Genomic DNA, 19,095 nt, shown 5'->3' with positions numbered 1-19,095 from the left:
GTGCTGTACTTGCCTGCCTGCAGATCAAATCTGTCTCCTATTAAAAATGTATGGCATATTATGAAGAGGAGATTTGGACCATAACAACCATGAACTGTTGATCAGCTAAAGTTTTGTATCAAGCAAGAATGGGCAAGATTTTAAATTCAAAAGTGCAACTATTCATGTCGAGCAGTAGTTGCAACTGGCCCAACTTTTTTAGTGTGTTGCAGGCATCAAATTCTAAATTTGTTTATATTAACAAATCTAAGTTGGGCAGTCAAACATTGGAAACATAGAGTTCTGATTTTTAGATATCTACTTTGACTTTAATAACCATAGCTTTACAAAGCCTTTATATTAGATTCTTGTTTGCTATTTAGAAAGGTACATTAATAAGCTCTAAATTGCTACTTACACAGTGCTCAGTGGTTAAGTATGAGGTGGATGTTGCCAACAGTGCTGTTTTGCAGTCATTCGCTGTTCACAAGTGCTTTTATGTTACATGATATCCACTCTGAAAAGATGCTTATTTCACCCTTAAATCTAAACCTCTCTGCAAAATATCAGACACAAGGCCAATATTAATCAACTGACTATAACAAGCAATAAAACATCCTTGATTAGTTTACATTTTTAATTTCCAAATTTCGACAGATTCCACAGGTTGGATTTCTGTTTAGGGGAAAACTGAAAAGCTTTAAGGCTTTACCAACCTCTCATAGCTGTTGTCTAACGTCTACAATAGAAATGATACCGCAAAGTAAATAAGCACATGATATTACAAGCGTTTACATAAGTAGCCAACCGTCACTGTAGTCGTGTAGGATTAGTGTAGCAAGTTAATAAAATATCTGCAAAGGCCTTATCATCTCATGCTTTTGTCCTATTTTTTGAATGTCCCGTAGGCCTGCATTTTATAATCCAGTTTACGAGTTCTGAGTTATACTGTAGGGCCTCTATGACATTGATCTGAACACCACTGGAGAACCTCTGGGAGTTTCTGATCCACATACCATTTCTGTTTTAGGTGCTGGATGACCCAGCGGAGGACAATCTCCACATGGGTATGAATCATAATTCAGCTACAAAACTGTCATTGTTTAAAGGAATGAACTGAACGAACCTAGCAAATCTTACTCCTAGAATTATGACTTTGTCAATGATGTGGGATATGATATACATTCTATAACCAAGAACACATAATGAGAGAAACAAGACTAATAGATGATAGAGGATGAAAGATTGCTGGAAGAAACATCAATAACCTTTAATGTAATGATGAACCAGCATACAGAGCAGAAAAAACAGGAGAACCTTATAAGGAAAGTTAAGTAGTGGAGTAGGAAATTACAGCAGGAAAGGTCAGTGACTTCATAACTGATGGATATAATGTTAAAGTGATGGCCAGCTTTTGCCTACTTGGATCAGTTATTAACAGCAAAGGTTCCAGCAAGAACAAAGAATCTGGAGATCATCTTCAGGTGTAGAAATTTGTCTCTCCAGACAAAGCTCAGAATTTTCCAGACTATAGTCTTGTGTTTGGTCCTTAACGATGTGAAATCTGGACAATCAGAAGCATGAGAGGAAGAATATCAATGACAAGCAAACAGATCCTCGACCAAATCAAACCAAAGCTCTCACTCAAAGCTCAGATAAGCAAACTGGACACATTATGAGAAGAACTGTTGTTGGAAAAGACAATTTTGCTTGGAAAAGTTGATGATGGTAAGATAGGAAGAGGCCGACCAGCAACAAGACGGCTTGACGAGAACTTTAGTTGCCTGCACAGAGCCCTGAACCCCAAGTGGTGATTCCATGCCAGGCCTTCCTGTGATTCCAACAGACATTCTTCACATTTCCTATAAGAGTGGAGGACACCTCTCTCTTTCCAGCTGGTCAGGTGTCCACATAATTTTGGCTGTGTACTTTATTTAACAAGCTTAAAAAGTCACATTAAAAAGATAGATAGTAGCCTAAATAGATTGATTTTAACATTGTGGAAACACCTTTCTGTAAAAGCCCTTTCTGTGTCCACTATGACTGCCCCTGTGCATAAAGCAATGAGATGTCCAATAAGCTCATGATGAGGTGTCAGTACACTTTTGATCATATAGTGCACGTAAACTATGTAAAAAAGGAACAAGATGAGCATTGAATAGCTACACAGTGGATGTAATTTGTGTATAATATGTAGTATAAAGCCCTTCATCTATTTTTCTCTTTTTTTCTGTTTTTCTCTGCAGTGTTTGAGCTAATGCAGAAGGGGTGAGTACTCATGTCCTCCCCGAAATGTCATTCTCTGTTCGGTTGGAACGTAGTGTAATTGTTCGATATAAATTATATGAGGCAGCAGTCACGTTTTAGCGAACAATTTGAGAACTATTTGTTGTTTGCATCATTTATAAATCCTAATTAATATTCTAAAATTAGTTTGGAAAACCAAAACCCTACATGTCCCCAAAGTTCACCCGTCTTCTTTCGGCTTTCCAGTGAGTTTGAGTTGTGGACTCTTCAGCTTGTAGAATTTTTGGGTTGTGGCCTCTTAGCCTCTAAGCTGCTTGTGTACGATTCAGGTTCAGCTTATCTACTTGTGAATTCTTTAAGTTGTAAATGTATCAGGTTGTATTATTTTAGGTTGTATTTGTTTAGGTTATAGACTTACCTGGTTGTGAAGTATTTAAACAGTAGACTCTTCAGGTTGAAGACCTCTTCATCTATCATTTATCATGTCTTTCTGTCCTGTTTTCCTCAGGCCTGTGATGGAAGTGCCTACAGACGGCCCCTTAACTGAAGAGCAGGCACGCCTGTACTTTAGAGATATCGTCCTGGGCATCGAGTACTGTGAGTAGTCGTTTGGGACTTTCTAGAGTCAAAGCTAGAATGAGAGGGCGAACTAAAATGTCATATAGTATTCACACCCTTTCAGTTATAATGAACTTATTTGTTATACCTTAATTGACTTATTAGAACTTAGTTCCTATTAGTAATTTAAGAATTGCCATTATAACCTGTCGGCCACTGACTTTTCATTTCATTAAACCTTGGCCAGTCCTCTTTCATTTTAAGGCGTATTTTGTAATTTTTTTAGTGGCCAGTTTGAACCAGTGCTCACTGTGGAATGATATTGCCCCCCTGATGTTTATCAGTACAGTATAAATTTACATCATGCTTCGTGTTATGTAAGAGATCGATATCTATTACAGTGCTTGATCTCTCCCACGCTCGAGCTGTCTGTAAGCGATTGCAGCTGTGTGAGGGGAAAGAAGGATCCACTTTTAATGAACCTTCAACACTGAGGCGATGAGAGTTCTAGGTTTTCATCAGCTCTGTATGGCGCACCCAGAGGAACTCAGTGAACTCAGTGTGCTGTTTAAAGTTGTATTGTTTTCCCACATAAGCCTTGATCTGTGATCTGCACAATGGGACTCTGGAGCTTGGATTGATTTTTTTGTTATTTTTATATTTGTTGTCTGAAGATTTGTATACTTTTGTGCATGAAGAGATCATTTTCCTTTTTCCAGAGTTTGAGCCAATAATTTGTCATCACTTGTTTTTGTCCAAGGGTTTATTATTTTTCTTTGATTCCATTGTTATTATTGGATGTCTTTCAATTTAAAGAGCTCACTAAACAGATTTGGATATTTAATCCAGAATAGAATAGAATGCAATGCCTTTATTTGCCATATACACATATACAGTACAATTAAATTCTTTCTTTGCATATCTCAGCTTGTTTGGAAGCTGGGATCAGAGCGCAGGGTCAGCCATTGTACAGCGCCCTGGAGCAGAGAGGGTTAAGGGCCTTGCTCAAGGGCCCAACAGTGGCTGCATGGCAGAGCTGAGATTCGAACTCTCAACCTTTTAGTTGATAGCCCAAAGCTCTACCCACTAGGCTACCACTGTTCCTATCAGATACAATGTGCCATGGTGGTGCATTATGTTCCGGGGATGCAGGACGGCACCAAGGGTTAAACCTAGAATTTTGTCAGCATCTGAAGGAAGTTTGGCATATTGTTTACAAGCTGAGCATAAACCATCAAAATAGCTCTAGATTATTGTAAATCTTCAACCTAATTAATGTAGCCTACTGTAGCATTTTTTGGCGTCCTTCAAACACCACATGATGAAGCTCTTGATGTTGTTGCCATTTTTACTTACTGTTAACAGTAGCAGAAATGTAATAAACTGGTTTGACACTGATCGGTTAAAAAGTGGCCTCTTATGACTGCTACGCTCTTCAATACGACCTTTTATTGTCAATATTTATCTGAGAAGATAGTATGCCGAAATGAATGCACCCACTAGTGATGTGTGTTTCTAAAATACCTGAATTTACTAGTTACAGGTTTGATGCGTCGTATTTTTACCCTCTATCTGTTACTCGTTATAATGCTTGTATTTCTAAATTGGCGAATCAACCATAACAATTGACAATTTACTGAAGAGCACTCGGCTAATCTTCTATCCATGATTAACCACTTGTAACAGAAAGTCACTACTCATCCAATCAGCTTTAGTGTGCTGGCATGAATTGTGACCATCAGTAATATCAGTACTCTGCAGAATCAGTTGCCTAAAATATCACAAACATGACAAATGCCCGTGTTTTTGTTGTTTTGGGTTTTTTTTGCATCCCAATTTTGGAATTGTGACCTGGGCACCATGTACTTGGCAATTTGTGGCTCTTTAACTCATATCAATGCAAGTAAGTAAGATCATTGAAATAAAATGTGGTGATTTCCAGTGAAATCCACCCCAGTTTAAGCAGTTAGCAGCAGCAGCATTGATGGGAGTGGTTGCCAGATCTCTTTTTCCATCAATGCCTGGGTATTAGCAGTATTCTTTTCCTCCACAATTGTTTGCTTGTTCTTACATCAGTGTCTTTATTTAGAATGACACTGTTTATTACAGTGAAATTACATTCAGATTGAAGTGTATTTTATTGTTGTGGCTATTCGTATTGATGAGCTACAGCATTAGTAAATTAAACACTTGCCAAATGATTTTTGAGCGCAGTGTGTCTTGTGCTTTGTTATCTTTGTATGTCTAGCACTGAATCTTCAATGTTTAATGAGATTGGAAAATACAGAACTGGAATCTGAAAGGGTTGCAAGTTAGAGTATTTTTTCAGATTCTAGTCTCTCGGGTTGTCTCTTGTGGACTCCTCAGCTCACCCAGGTTTTAATGGGAGCCGGGGGGTTGTCATGGCTAAAGGCTGATTTTAGTGTACTTTGTTTTAGTGGCACATATTTATAAATGCTTCTGTTTTGTTAATACAATTTCAATATTCTCTACGTACAATTCTGAATATAAAACATTGTTTCTCATGTAATTACACCAGAGTTACAGCAAAAAAGAAAAGCTGTTGTATTAATTGTATTTACCTTGTTTTTCCTTATCTTAGTGCACTATCAAAAGATCGTCCACCGGGATATCAAGCCGTCCAACCTGTTGCTGGGAGATGACGGCCATGTGAAGATTGCTGATTTTGGCGTTAGTAACCAGTTCGAGGGCAACGACGCCTTGCTTTCCAGCACTGCAGGGACTCCGGCTTTTATGGCCCCAGAGACGCTGTCTGACAACCGCAAGAGCTTCAGTGGAAAGGTAAATGCTGTGTGTGTGTGTGTGTGTGTGTGCGTGCGTGCGTGCGTGGTTAAAGGACACAGTTACACATTACCATACATTCACATCGTTGGCATTTAACAGATGCTTTTATATCCAAAGTGAGTTACAATTATGAGCAATTATTAGTTGAGGAACAAACTCAGTGGCCTTAAGGCCCACAGTGGCCACCAAGCGATGGTGGGGCTTGAACTAGCAACCTTATGAATACTAGTACAGTACCATAACCGTGAAGCTACCACTTAACACTGTTCAATTAAATGTTGTTTCCTAATAATGTACAAATACATCAGAGGGTGAATATTTCTATTCTTGACAGCTTTGATTTGCCTTTGTCTTGTGTATATCCTTCTGAATTCGGTGCCCAATACTGTATGTTGGTTTATGTTTATGTTGGTTTGAACTGAACAACATGAAAAAGATGTAAATGTGTTTATCTTTTATTAATAATTTGAATCAAGCAAAGCATACAAGTACATTGAGAAGCATTAGCATGTTTTAACCTCTTTAAACCAACATTTATAAACAATGTTGGGTCATCTGATGGACATTTTTCTTTTTGCACTTGGGTCACGCAGTGGTAAAATACACTAGCCAACCAGCCATGAGATCTCGAGCTCCCGAGTTCAAATCTCAGTCGGCTAGGTGCTTTCACAGACACACGATTGGCTGTGTGTCTGTAAGGGGCGGGACAATGGCTGAACAGGGTTTCTTCATAACTGCTGGAATTGTTGCCTTTGCAGGCTGATTGATGAGGTAAGGGGGTGATGGGTATAGATGTGTGACTCTCTGTGCACAATACAGATATCCATATGAACTCTACTTGTGTAGAAAACAAGATGGGTCGGTACTGCACACGTGTCAGACACTCCTCGGTCAGACGAATTGCGATCGGGTAATTGGATACGACCAATTTGGAAGAAAATTGGGGTAAAATGCATATACAAATAAAACAAAGAATCAGGACTGGATTATGATTGGTCCATTTTAAATTAATAAATGATACAATACAAGAAGCTCTCACTGTTGAACATGCTGAATGATAAATACCAGGGTAAGAGGAATAATTAAGGCTGACAAAAGTTATTACTATAAACTTTTCTGTTGCAGGCTCTTGATGTGTGGGCAATGGGCGTGACGCTCTACTGCTTTGTCTATGGAAAGGTAAGACTTTAAGGAAAAAGAACATTCCAAGCTCATGTGTTGCTCTTCTGCCTATGAAATGGAATAAACAGTGCTCGGGTGATGCAGCGGTCTAATGCGCTGGCCCACCATCGCTGACAGTTATAGTATAGTGTATTTAAGTAGGTATAGTATAATGTAGGAGCACCATTTTCACCATGTATGTTTGTTTGTGCTAATAGCTACAGTCTTATTTGTTTTATCGACCAGCCAGACGCCCACACTGATACAGACAGCTGCGGCTGATGCAACTGTGGCTCTCAGTCTTTTTAGAATCTTTCTGGAAAGTCATTTAATGAGTTCATATATTTTAAATTAATTGATAATGTGCACATAAAATGCTTATATTAATAAAATATTCTTTGTATTTGAAAAAAAAAAAAACAGCATGACCATGTCTGTGTGTTCTGTTCTCTCTGTCTCCACAGTGTCCTTTTATCGACGAGTACATCCTGGCTCTCCATAATAAGATCAGAATTAAGCCGGTGGAGTTCCCTGAGACGTGAGTTCCTCTGATTCCTCCTGTTCATGATTTATCAGAGGAACACGAGAGAAAAGGAGACGGGTGATCTGTCACTGCAAACTGTTCAAGGCGTTTGTGTGGAAACTTTAGGCTGGATGAAGCCATACAAAAGGCTTTATTTGGTCAAAACTGCCTCACTTGTCAGATAGCTAAAGCGCTAACGGGAACAAACAAGAGGTTTTGCCTTGAGCCTCCTCGTCTTTATTGTTCTCCTTACATAAACCAGGCTTTTGAGATGGATCGAGCGTGTGTTCGGAGTGTGAGGCGGTTTTTCACGAGGCGGGGGGCTGTCAGGATGATTGACAGCTTGACTGTGTGATTGGACAGGTTGTCACCAGCTAATGAAATCACTTTCTTAAGAGGCTCTTACACCCACATGTACTTTCTCACTCTTATTACCCAGACAACTGCCTTCAAGTGACACTACTGTGTAGGGGTGGAAGAGCACTGCGTGTGTAATTTTATATCACGTTAGTGGTAAAAAAATGAATAAATAGATGTTAAAAGATAAACAGCCCTGTGTAGTTGATTAAAGAAAATTAGTAGTGTTTTGACAGTATGAGCAGAAGTTCCTAATTACTGTAACTTATAGGTGGAATATTTTGTACTAAAGAGCTTATAGTAGCATCATTTTGGTGGATTATGCTCCTTTTCCACCTTTACAACAAGTGTATTTATTAAATAATTCATTTTAGCCCTGTTTAAATGTAAAAGTTTTTGTCATAAAGTCTACGAGCATCAACGGTTCATCCATGAAGTGGTACAGCGAAGTCATGAAACAGGATCACACCATACTAATGCAGGAAACATCTTGATAACAACCAATACCAAGTGCCAAACAGCCTTTGGATGCAAAGTTAACACAAGAACCATTTACAAAAACTTATCCCAGCTTTTCAATGGGCGCAAGGCACACAGTAACACCCTGGCTGAGCGCCAGTCCATCGCAGGGCAGACACACATACCAACACGCACACCCATTCACCTATAGGTCAATTCAGTTTCTCCAATTAACCTGACTGCATGTTTTTGGACTGTGAGAGGAAACCGGAGCTCCCGGAGGAAACCCACGCAGACACTCCACACAGAAAGGACCCGGACCGCCCTGCCTTGGGATTGAACCCAGGATCTTCTTGCTGTGAGGCGACAGTGCTACCCACCGAGACACCGTGTCGCCCTACTATGTTAAAAACTATGGAAAAAATTGACTTTTTATAGTTTGACCCCAGATATTCACAAAGTTTAAAACAACAGGTTGTTTCTTCATGCTAAAAGATATTATTGCTGCTGATTTGTTCCAATTTCAAGCTTTAACAAAAGGACTTCTTGCTCCTCCAGGCCTCCTATCAGTGAGGGTTTGAAGAACCTGATCATAAGAATGCTGGACAAAAATCCAGACAACAGGATCACCATTCCTGAGATTAAGGTGAGTTTACTGAATACTGGCAACCTTATTATTACTAGTCCAATACCTTAACCGCTGAGCAACCACCACCCTTTTATTTTATTATTTAGATTGGATATTATTATACATCCATGTTTTTTGGGGAAAATAATGCACCACTACTTTTTTATTTAATTAAATAATAATTACCTAAGTAAATAATAAATCATAGAAGTTGTGTTGAGTGCGTAAGATCACACACACACTTTTAATTATAAAGTCTTAAGCAGATTTGTGGTCAGACCTTAACTGATTTGTTAGGTAGGCAAAAAAATTATTAGTATCTGTCATCCAATGAAAATTCCAAAGTATTATATAGTTTTCTAAGTAACTTAAACCTTGTGCTAACATTTAACAACTTGAACTCCTCTACATAGCTAACTAAGCGTCTGAAAATCGAGATAAAATTATGCCTACAAAGCTTGAAAAGACAGGAAATAATGTCATTAGGTAAAAGGCAGTAGATGTAGATAATGATAAACTCTCAGACAGAACTGCTCGTGTACCGGAGAGACCTGCATGATGGTTTAGCCGACACAAGAGTGATTGTGCAATCCTCTGCTTGCACCAACATGATCTGCATGGGAGAATAATTACAAGAAATGTTAGTCATGCGATTGAGGAGTCCCAGAAAGCAGGTGGGAATTAGAGATGTCTTAACTGGTGTGTAAAATAAAAAATAAACTTTTTTTTTTAAAGAATACATGGGAAATGAATTCAGACTGTCATTACTGAAATGCAAAATGTTCCATTATGGCAGAATCCCCATGAGAACACTGCAGACAGGTTCGAGAGCTCTTGCTCCCTCTTCTCTGTCAAATGGGTTTATAGGACACACTCTGAATACATTTCAGTTCATTTGAATTGATCTCCATATTTCTGCATTTTAATCAGAACACTGCCCACAACGAGCTCTAAAACAGTAATGCAAAGGAACTCATTTTAACATTATTATACTAGCCCACTACCACTGAGATCCGGGTTTGAATCTTAGCTGTTCTGTCGGCCAGCAGGGAGTCTACACAGACATGATTGACTGAGAAGGACTGGTGCTTGGAAAACACTGAGCTTAAGCCCAACCAACACTTTTAGTGTTAACTGGAATGCTAATTGTGATCCAAGCCTGTCCAGCACCACTGGCTGACCTCACAAATGGTCTTTTGACTAAATGGGTGCCAAGATTCAAAATAAGAAAAGATAGATGGATGAATGGATAGGTGAATGGATGGATGGATGGATAGCTAGATGAATAGATAGATAGATAGATAGATAGATAGATAGATAGATAGATAGATAGATAGATAGATAGATAGATAGGTAGATAGGTAGATGGATGGATGGATGGATGGATGGATGGGTAGCTGGATGGATGGATGGATGGATAGACAGATAGATGGAGATGGATATATAGTAGGGTTGATGGATGGATAGATGGATAGATAGACAGATAGATGGAGATGGATATATAGTAGGATTGATGGATGGATAGATGGATGGCTGGATAAATGGATGGCTGGATAAATGGATGGATAGATGGATTCTTTGACCTTGTTGTTATTCCTTGGAGATTTAACATGGCTTCTGTCATGTGTGTGTAGCTGGATCCGTGGGTGACTCAGGATGGTGCTGACACATTGCCGTTAGAAGACGAGCACTGTACAGTGGTGGAGGTGACAGAGGAGGATATAGAGAACTCTGTTAAATTTGTTCCCAGTCTGTCTGCAGTGGTAAGTACCTCTCCTCATAGCATTTCAGGTTCTGTAGCCTTAGCTTATCTTATTTAGACCCTATGTCAGCTGCTTAGATGTGCCCATGGTTAATTAATGTTGTGGGCACATTTTAATAATACCAGAATCGTCTTCCTTCACTTCTCTGTTATATAATGTTCTAGATCTCATGATTGTTTTAATGTTTTTAATGTTTCCTTATGTAAAGCACTTTGAATTGCCACTGTGTATAAAATGTGCTGTACAAATAAACTTACCCTGCCTTACTATGTTGTTATGTAGATCCTGGTAAAGGCCATGTTGCGAAAACGTTCATTTGGAAACCCTTTTGAGTGTCCCACAAGGAGAGAGGAGCGGTCCATGTCTGCCCCAGGAGACCTGCTTATGTGAGTATACCCCCAAAATACTGGCTGCTCTTTAAGCCAAGACAATACCAGTAACCTATAATAATTTTATCCCATAACAGTGATCTCTATGTGATCTCTTCAGCCATAACAGCATCCACTCTATTAAGAAGGCTTCTCACAAGACTTTGAAGTATGTCTGTGGGAATTTGTGCTTATTTAGTCAAAATAACATTTGTATGGCTGGGCTGGTCAAGAAAGCCTCAGTTGATGTTCAGGTTCATTCCAAAGCTGTTCAGTGGGGCTGAAGTCAGGGCTATGTGCAGGCGGCTGGAGTTTATTTAAACCAAGCTTATCGTCATGTCTTTATAGATCTTGCTTTGTGCACAGGGGTACAGTCATGCTGGAACAGGAAAGGGCCTTCCCTAATCTGTTGCTACGAAGTTGGAAGCACTTAATTGATTTATTACACCTGAAACACATGAACTGAATAGTTAGAAGGGGTTCCCAATACTTTAATTCATATAGTGGCAGGGCAGTAGTAGCTCAGCGGTTAAGGTACTGGACTAGTAACCAAAAGGTTGCCGGTTTAAGCCCCACTACTGCCAAATTGCCACTGTTGGGTTCCTGATTGAGGCCACCGCACCGTCAGCCATGTTTTTTATTTTTCCGTGGGAAAAGTTGTGCCTCACTGAATGCTGGGATTGCCTCAACCACTAAGGCAGCATCGAATGCTCACTCGTTTCTGAGTGAAAATAGCGTTGACATTTTAAGGTACCTTACTAGTGAGCATATTAAGGCATCTAGGATTTCGAACAGCCTCCTTCTCGGGAACGCGCGCAGGATGACGTAAAATGCTGCCTATGTAGAGAGCGCACTAGGTTTTCGAACACACCCAATTTGTATATGGCTTAAGTAAATAGTCTTATTTTTTTACTAGTATTAAATAGTCAAAAAAGTAAATGCCACGTTTTTCTAATTTTCTAAACCCTTATAACATCTTAAAAGGTTTAAGTTCCTCACATTTGTTTGAAAAGTTTAATAGTACAGCCCTGATAATAACTAACCATACTTAAATCTTAGACTGACAGTCTCTGTTTCCATAGTAGCACAGAGCAGGTTTACCTTCAGTCTGTGCTTCTGTAGTATTCTGCGATAAAAACGTTGCATTCCCTGCACTGTGTCAATTATTCATGTCATTTTATGTTGGCACCCACACTGGCAGAGTTTCCGGGTTGAAGATGGACGACTGGTTAGAATAAAGTGAATATGTGAGATACAAAATTATTTTCCCTGTTTTTTCTTAAAGTCTTTGTGTCACTCTTCTCGACAGTCTTCTTGCTTTTTTCTTTCTCTGTCCGTCTCACAGCAACAGCAGGTCGATAGAAAACATTAAATTCTGCTGGCACTCTGCTGCATGTCGCTCATTTGAGTGTTTTACCCAAGGACAGCAGGTAGATGTTGCTAGGTGTCATTGTTCCATTTTCTTTTAACATTTTGACAGGCTTTTTCTCTAAGATTTTCTAACAAGCAGTAATAATAAGGGGGCTGGTAGCTTTTTCAAATAATTACCTGATCAGTGTCTTAAAATCTGCCAAAATGGAAAATGATGCCGCTTGAGTTTGGCACCTTACCTTAAGCTTACCCTAAAATACTATTCATAACAGTTTGACCTTAAATTGGACCATTTTATTGACCATGTAATGTTACATAAGAGTCAAGGTTCTGGATTTGATCACATCCAGGTTAAAGGTAAATTTTCTGCTTTTCTGTTTCCTCCGTTTCAGTCTTTGCCCTCTCACCCTCTTTCCTTTACTTTGTTTCTTCGCTGCAGGGATTCGTGGCCGTTCCGGCCCTCTCTAAAACTGCACCCCTCTTTAAGGTAACTGGTCTGTTCTATGAACATATTGAGCTGTCAGTTGCATCATCCATCTTCATCCAATCCCCAGTCCTGATCACTCTGTGCTGTGTGTGTTTCCACTGGTTTCTTACTCTTAGGTGTGCTTATTGTGCATCCTGTCACAGGGTTATGTTCTCCCCTTGTGTTTATTGCTGTTGGGTACATGGTACATGTTTACAATATCAGTGTCCCATTTTTTACACCCAACTGTTTTTTGTTGATGTTAATACCACAATCATCCACAATCAAGGTTCCAATTTGTTTAAAAGGTATTGCATGGGGTCTGAATACTGTGCACGCCACTAGAATTTCACCACACCAAACTTGACAGACTCTCTTGACAGAGTCATGTTATATAACTCATTTTATTCACCTGTTAGTAATGGGTGTGGACTAAAACACCTGACCACAATAATTAGGACAGGTGTCTATATACTTTTTTACATGACATTGTAGCATCCTTTTTTCAAAAGAACCTTATTACCTCTGTCTGGGTTTTGTTCCTACAGGAAAGGCAGCAGTGGAGAAGGTGGAAGAGAAGCAGAGTTGGAGGACCTGGATGAAGATGAACCACCGTCCTCTTCTGATGATCACTCATAATTCTATGTGCTCATCAGTCAATCAGCTCATCATATCTCCCCCTTACTACCCATTCCTACTGTACATGGATACATAAATCAACCACTACACCATGCTCCCGCTGCCTGGAAATTTTTGATTCTTCAATAGAAATTTCTTGATCCTAAGCACCTCAACACTGAGCCCTGACTAAATGCTCGACCCTTTTGTTTTTCTGTATATTGATTTTCCATCCAGCCACATCCAACACAGAAGGCTTTTCCCATATTTCAGTGTGGGTGCCATCCAGCTGACGTTCCTTCAGTGATATTAGTACAGGAGGATCTTTCAAAACACGTTCCAGTTGCTGTGCTAGCTACAAAAGTGTACAAACTGTATGAAATTACCCGGTTTAAACAGGAATTATTCCAAGTCATAATAACAGACATGTTATGCCTAAACACACAAACAATTCTTGTCTTTCTTTATCAATTAAATAATTGTTTACAGTCCAGGCTGGAAAATATGTGAACCCCTCTTTTTATAACAACTGCTGATTGGACCTAGTCTGAGTGGAGTGGAACTTTAACCATTCCAGGACTTCTTGGATGAACAGCCAGTTTCTAAATACAATTTTGAATGTATTCTTCCCTCAATGATTCCAAGCTGCTCAGGCTGAGAGACAGCACATCAGATCAGAACCATGATGCTCTGACCACCATGCTTCACAATCTAACTTCTGTCTATGGGTGTGTTCGAAAACCTAGTGAGCTCTCTATGTAGACTGCATTTTATGTAATCCTTTGTGCTCCCGAGAAGGAGGCTGTTCGAATTCTTAGATATCTTAAAATGCTGTCTATTAAGGCACCTTAAATCTGAACAGGATTTTGACAGAACACTGAGGAAGCATCCGATGCCGCCTTAGCGGTGAAGGCAATCCAAGCATTCAGTGCAGCACAACTTTTCTCACAAAAGATTAAAAAAATATGGCGGGCGGTGCAGAGCAATGAACGGAGTTATTTTCAAACGTAAATAAATTATTATTGATTTTTAATTTGTATAAACTTGCACAAGTGTATTTATTTGTTTTCGATACACGGAGGGAGATGTTAGTTGCCATGCTAGTGTGTTGTGCCACCTCATCCTATTGGTTTAAATGGCATGAGGCTAACTGTGTTAGTAGTGCGTTCGAATAACCTGACTTATAAGTCAATGACTTATTAGAATCCTCTCTACTTAGGCAGCTGCCTATGTAGACAGTAAGACAGCAAGGCAGCTCACTAGGTTTTCGAACACACCCTATGTTAAACTTTTCTATAAATATCTAGAAAAATTGGACATGCAGGTTTTTGTTTTTTATATTGTTGGAAAATGTATCAAATGTAAGGGGTTTTTTTTAACTTCCTTTAGCATCGCACATTGTGCTCCTGGTGTGTTCTTTGCCATTTCTTTTATTGACTGTATAGAGTTTGCCATATTGTTGATTGGTTGACATCCCTGTTTTTGCAAATGCACCCATCTGTGCAGTTCTCTCAGGATAAGCTGAAAATGGGTTTGGAGAATCAGAGCCTTTTGTTATAGGACACGCAACCTATATGACCCATAGCTCCAATATAATATCACTAATCATAACAACTTACTTTTATTTATTATCAGAGAGGGTTTGCGTATTTTATCCAATCTGGACTGTGAGTGATTAATTCATCTATAAAGGGAAAAAAAGGATTTTTTATGGAACTGTAAAGCGTTTTGGTGGACAAGATTACCAGGACGGAAAACAACACGTTTACCACACTGTGATGATGTCCATGACCCCAAAAACAAATATCCATGAAAAAAAGTTGGAGCTTACTGTACTTTTACTGCACTCTAACTTTCATCCTTCACGTCTCTTTGTAGATTGGGATTTTTTGGACCAACTGAGTTGAATCTTCGAACGATTCTTTGAATGATTCTTTGTGATACTACTGTGGATGGACATGATTTTTTTAATCATGCAATATGGACCGTTGCTTAAATGCTGGCTGGGAAAATAATCCCTCTGCCACCTACAGGCAGGAACAGAGGAACATAACGCCAGACGTGCATTTTGTACATGTGTACATAATCACATTTTGATGTCGTCTTGCCTTGCTGTGCTTTGCATACTTTAATATTTATTGTATAGACGGCCGGTTTTGCAATGCTCAATTTCCACACATGCACAAAACAAGAGGTGTTTTCATTCGAATGAGCTATGAGGGCTATGTAGTTTGCACACACGTGCACACACGCACATGCTCACGACACATTAATTCAGAATAGGGCTAACATCCAAACAGATAGAGGGCTTTTCATTTCATTTAAACACACAGGATGAAGGTAAATGTTCTTATATTCAACCATTGCTAGCAAGGATGCATATTGTGTCACATGTTATTGTCTTCGACAGGAGCCGAATGTGTTATTATTCATCGAGCGTCGCCACTCTCAACAGATTATTTGTCAATTAGAGACGTTGACAGAATTGGTAGTTTGTCTGGCACTCATAAACGCATAAATGAATCAATGTGTGTTCATCCAGAAAACAAGTGGATGGCTCAGTTCTGTTTGATTTGAATACAGTGATTAGCATTAGAGCTGTCTGTTATTCTAACAACAAAACAACACGATCCCTCTGGTACTAGATGACGGCTGTTCACCACCTTCACCTTCCCTCTGAATAAAACCAACAGACACACTATTTTCAGATTATAAACACCGCTAATAAAAGTTAACACTAGAATTCACCCAAATCCAAATGTAATCAAGATGTTCTTTTTTAAAATCTTGTTTTCTATGCCAACCTGATCTCACCCAAACAACTTTTTAAAAGTGGTTAAAAACAACACAACAAAATATTAATTATTAATAATAGTAAGTAGAATGTTTTTTTAATTACACAATTTTAATTTGGCTATTTAAGTCATTTTAAGATCAATCATTTCATTTTTTAATGAAACATATTGTAGCAAAGCTTCTCGACAGTGCAAATTATAAAAGCTGCTAATTAGTCATCAAATATTTACTAAATATGGTTTCATTCTGATCTTAATCAATCCAAAATGTTTTGGGTTAATAAACGTACATCCTGTCAGTTATAGTGCAGAACTCAGCATGTGTGTGTATTTATACTTATTTCACACTGCATTTTCAGCATGTTAATGTTTTCTATGCACTTGCTTGTGATTGTACGTTTTGTATGTGATCTACAGCATGGCCATGAACTCTGTATAACTTTATAAAGTATAACTTTATAAAAGCTTGAATATCAGGTACAGTATATTAAATAACACTACACTTATGTTTTATAAGTGTAAACCCCTTTAACTTAATGAACTTTCATCCGGGTTCTGCTGTTTATTAAATGTATATATACTATTTAGTGGGGAAAATACATTTACATAATACAATTACATAAATATCATGTCATCAGGATTGTGTTTGGCTTCTGTATTTCAATAACACTCTGCCCTCATTACCTGTCATAACGAACGCATCCATCCAAAGAGAGTGACCCCTGCACTGCACTTTTTTATTTTTTCTGCTGTAATGCACACATTTTTAGCTCGTTGTGTGTTTTTAATGGACTGATTAGTTCAATCAGATGTGTATGTTGTGTATGCAATGCATGCAGGGTCGATGTCCCATTTTAAGTTTTAAATTAGGTGGTGCATCGGGATATTCCGCTAGCACACCAGCACCGAGATTCGGAACTCTGCAGTTCGAAACTCGGCATTGCCACTGGTCAGCTGGGTGCCATCTAGCAGGCATAATTGGCAGTGCCTGCAGCAGACTCTAATTGGCTACCGTGTCTGCTAGAGTGGGATGACCGGACTTATGTGGGTAGGGTCTTTAAATGCTGTGCAAGGACCCTGATTAGCAGATAAAGCCGTAAAAGAAATGGTCCGCTAAGGACTGCGCACGGGTCGGAGGGGGCGTGAGCAGGAAATATACCCTCCTCGAATGCAATTGGGGATCTCCAGCAGTGGAAGACAAATTGACACTGTTAAATCGGGAGAAAAATGGAAAAAATGGAAATTAAATTACTAATTAAAATACTGATTTATACTGCTCAGGTAGAATTTGTGCTATAACAGGTTATAGGGGGTAAAAGATGATGTTTTTACATCTTCTTTTCAAAACAGCAGCTGAACCAAATTCTAGTTAAACCTGTTAACAGTAAAACTCATCCAAATCCAAATGTAACCCATTCTAATACAGAAAACAACACAACAAAATAATGATAATCAAATTTTTGAATTTTTGAAACTTATTTAGCACGTGTTTTATTCAGTAATAAAAATCGTAAAGAAAGATCAGGACTTGATAAACGCCCCTTCTTGTGCTGCAAGTGTACACATGGGTATTTGTGTACATATTTCTTAGTTGTAAAAGGGAAAAGTGGACAAGGGCATGATAAAAATGAAATATGATTTAAAGTGCTGACCACTGTAGATTTTTATTACATGTGTGGGAAGAATGTATATTTTAGGATTGTATAAATTCGAAGACCTTGTTTTTTTGGGGTTTTTTTAAATGAAGCTCTCACATGAAGTTTCTCACATTTGTCTGTTTTTTTCTGCTTGAGTGAGTGCTGTTCCTGGTTGCTACACAGATGTTTGTAATCCAGTGCATCATCCAGAATGTACTCAGCATGGTGGAAAAATATTCAATGCAACTTGTAACATGTACATATGTATCAAGACACATGAAGAGGCTATTTTTTGCATGCTTTTTGTACTCTTAGATATAACCAACGACAATAAAGATATCACAAACAATCTGTATCTAAATATTTTTCATGACAACATAGAATTGCACATTATTTGGTGCGATGGATGGATGGATGGATGGATGGATAGATAGAAAGTAGTCATTTAAAGTGATGCACAAAATATTTTACCCACATTAAAATTTTATTGAGGGAAAAAGGCAAAGAACTGTAGGCTGTTACAGATCTTCACATACAGACTTAAAAATAAAATAAAATTACCATTTTAGGTTTTATTTACTGAACGGTGTTTAATTTGTCACACCTGATAACAGTAAGTCTATTGACAGTTCAACTGCAACTTATGAATGCAGCTTGCATTAAACATTAAAAACCTCAACGATCCTTTATCTGCAGCCACCATCACTGTGAAACTCTATCTGGTGTACATACATACATATCCATCCACACAATATATAAACATTAAACACCTCAACAATCCTTCTGCAGTCATCAAAACTGAAACTCTATCTGGTCTACATATATACAGATCCATCCATACAATATATAAACATAAACAGTATACTCCTCCTGTTAGTGTTTCCCTACACTACGGTCACTACACAACAGAATGGCTGTACAGCTATAAAACATTTATAGCTGTTTTTCATTATTGATGTCTTTTCTGATGTAGCGGAGTTCACACTTCACCAGATTTATCTACCACTGAGCCACACCTGAGAACACCTTCTAGTGGTCCACGGACCTGCACTCAGGAGAAGCCAGTGAGACATAGAGTTGGTTACATTAAAAGAATAAATAGTATACAATAATATTAACTGTTACACAATAAAAACTGTTCCAGAACACGCTGAAATTCCAAGATGCCTTTTTTTACAAGTGTATGTAAACTTCAGTCATTCCAAGAGCTAAAATATTGATTGTAAGTGTAACTTAACCTTACAGTTTATGGAACAAACTGGTGGGTATCTTGCTAATGATTAACCAAGACTAGTTTGCTGGGGTTTGCTAGCAAACCTTTGCCTAAAGTTCAGGTACTTGTTGCTTATAACTTCTTGTA

The 19,095-nt window shown here is 38.6% G+C and overlaps 1 protein-coding gene across 1 annotated transcript in view; it reads left to right on the top strand.

The window, feature by feature from the left end:
- Window positions 1-13,739, top strand: part of camkk1a (calcium/calmodulin-dependent protein kinase kinase 1, alpha a) — a 52,120-nt gene extending 38,381 nt beyond the window's left edge. The window contains exons 7-17 of the mRNA XM_062988614.1: window positions 1,010-1,046; window positions 2,226-2,247; window positions 2,735-2,823; window positions 5,387-5,586; window positions 6,715-6,768; window positions 7,215-7,288; window positions 8,648-8,735; window positions 10,352-10,480; window positions 10,763-10,866; window positions 12,659-12,706; window positions 13,243-13,739. Of these exons, the coding sequence (XP_062844684.1) occupies window positions 1,010-1,046; window positions 2,226-2,247; window positions 2,735-2,823; window positions 5,387-5,586; window positions 6,715-6,768; window positions 7,215-7,288; window positions 8,648-8,735; window positions 10,352-10,480; window positions 10,763-10,866; window positions 12,659-12,706; window positions 13,243-13,324 (927 nt within the window). The 3' untranslated portion in view covers window positions 13,325-13,739. The remainder of the gene's footprint in view (window positions 1-1,009; window positions 1,047-2,225; window positions 2,248-2,734; window positions 2,824-5,386; window positions 5,587-6,714; window positions 6,769-7,214; window positions 7,289-8,647; window positions 8,736-10,351; window positions 10,481-10,762; window positions 10,867-12,658; window positions 12,707-13,242) is intronic.
- Window positions 13,740-19,095: the final 5,356 nt, after the last annotated feature.

This window comes from Trichomycterus rosablanca, chromosome 26 (assembly GCF_030014385.1).
Source record: "Trichomycterus rosablanca isolate fTriRos1 chromosome 26, fTriRos1.hap1, whole genome shotgun sequence".
NCBI lineage: Eukaryota > Metazoa > Chordata > Actinopteri > Siluriformes > Trichomycteridae > Trichomycterus > Trichomycterus rosablanca.
The sequence above is the reverse complement of the archived record's forward strand: the minus strand, read 5'-3'. Positions and strand labels throughout refer to the sequence as shown.